The following is a 1,610-nucleotide window of genomic DNA, read 5'->3' on the forward strand; positions in this document are numbered from 1 at the left end:
TATATATATATATATATATATATATATATATATATATAAAAATAAAACATAGATCAGCTGGTGCACGGAGGTCCTTGTTTTCCTGTACCTGCTAGTCAATCACAGCACAGGCGTTCATTGGAAGGCAAGTAAACCTTCACTCAGTTTTTCCTGGAGACATTTTAATACCTATCCAGGATTCTTTGTAAATCAGAATTGACATGAAATGAGAAATATCAAACTAAAACTGTAAATGGTGTATAGTTTGAACATAACTACATAAAGGCATGTACCTTTAACCTATGTTAGAGGAAATGTGAGCTCTGATTAAGAATGCAATGTTGCTACAAGATGAATCCAAATTAAATAACATTTTAAACTTCTGTATAATTTACACACACAGCAGGAACTTGCATTTCATTTCATTTAACACATCTGCCATCAGTGCCCATCAAAGCATGCAACATAAACAAACTGTTTGACATAAAAACACACACAGAGCTAAGGATGCTGAAAGAGGTTGACAGCATTTATTTCCTCAAAATCAATCACAATGAGGACATTGGCAGGCTCTTTGTGCTGCTTCACCAGGGGTCCTAATTTCTCAGCAAGCCTCCGTCACCACTGCGTCAGCAATGATGAGCTCAGCCTTGCCGGGGAATGGGAGGGGTCGAGAGAGCTCGCTATCAGAAAATGGGAGAGAGACCAAGAAGACAAAGAGAAACGGAAGGAGAGAGAGTGCAGGGTGTTGCCGCCTCTGAGACTCTCTAACGCATCAAAGAGTAAGAGAAGCAGAAGCTTGTGAACAGAGCAGCCTTTTCCCAGGAAATTAACAAGATTTTCTACTGCATTATTAAAGCTGTTGAATTAGATTTCTAAGCAGAATCAAACTCAGATTTATAGCAGTATTCTAAACCAGGTCATCAGCAGATTGAGGAAGGGACAGCGAAGTGTGGATACAAAAAGAGGCTTCAGCACCTTGGATAGCGATCATGGCTCCTACGATGGGGGAAGGAGCACAGCCTGGTGAGTCCTCACAATAAACACACTGGTTAATATCTCTCTATAGATCACTACATGGTGGCTCTTATTAAGTGGTGGCGGTTTAATCATTTTGACAATTATTAGTACCTGTTAATCCTTTCTCAAGACTTTGCCATAATTAAAAGCTGAGAATTGTTTTCCAGTCACCAATGTAGTATGTCTGATCTTCTTTATTTAAATTCATTTTAGTCTGTGAAAATGAAGGAAAATTAAGTTGATAAAAACAAATGAAAGATCTTAAAAAGAAAGCTTAAAACCTGCATTTTTAAAGTACAGTCTATATTCTGTTAGAACAGTCATCATCTTGGATGTCATGGTATGCTGCAGGCACTATAAATAATAACGTTTAAGAGACCTTTTCAGTATATTTGATCAAGGTAAAAATTATATAAAAAAATACTACTGTTAAATTAAATAATTATATTTAAAATTTCCCCTTTGCATTATTAAAGCCTGAAAATGACAGCTTGTTTTTTATGCTCTCATGCATCAACGCCCCCCCCCCCATCGTTTCCTCCATCTGTTTGGCGTTGTTGCCTTGAACAACATCCCACCCAGGATTACAGACTAAAATATTAATAAACTCA

The 1,610-nt window shown here is 37.2% G+C and overlaps 1 protein-coding gene across 1 annotated transcript in view; it reads left to right on the plus strand.

The window, feature by feature from the left end:
* The first annotated feature begins 731 nt into the window (after positions 1–731).
* The window catches only part of syt4 (synaptotagmin 4), a 9,310-nt gene continuing 8,431 nt past the window's right edge, over positions 732–1,610 (plus strand). The window contains exon 1 of the mRNA XM_015393147.1: positions 732–1,005. Within this exon, the coding sequence (XP_015248633.1) occupies positions 972–1,005 (34 nt within the window). The 5' untranslated portion in view covers positions 732–971. The remainder of the gene's footprint in view (positions 1,006–1,610) is intronic.

Source organism: Cyprinodon variegatus, unplaced genomic scaffold, assembly GCF_000732505.1.
Source record: "Cyprinodon variegatus isolate N-32 unplaced genomic scaffold, C_variegatus-1.0 Scaffold626, whole genome shotgun sequence".
NCBI lineage: Eukaryota > Metazoa > Chordata > Actinopteri > Cyprinodontiformes > Cyprinodontidae > Cyprinodon > Cyprinodon variegatus.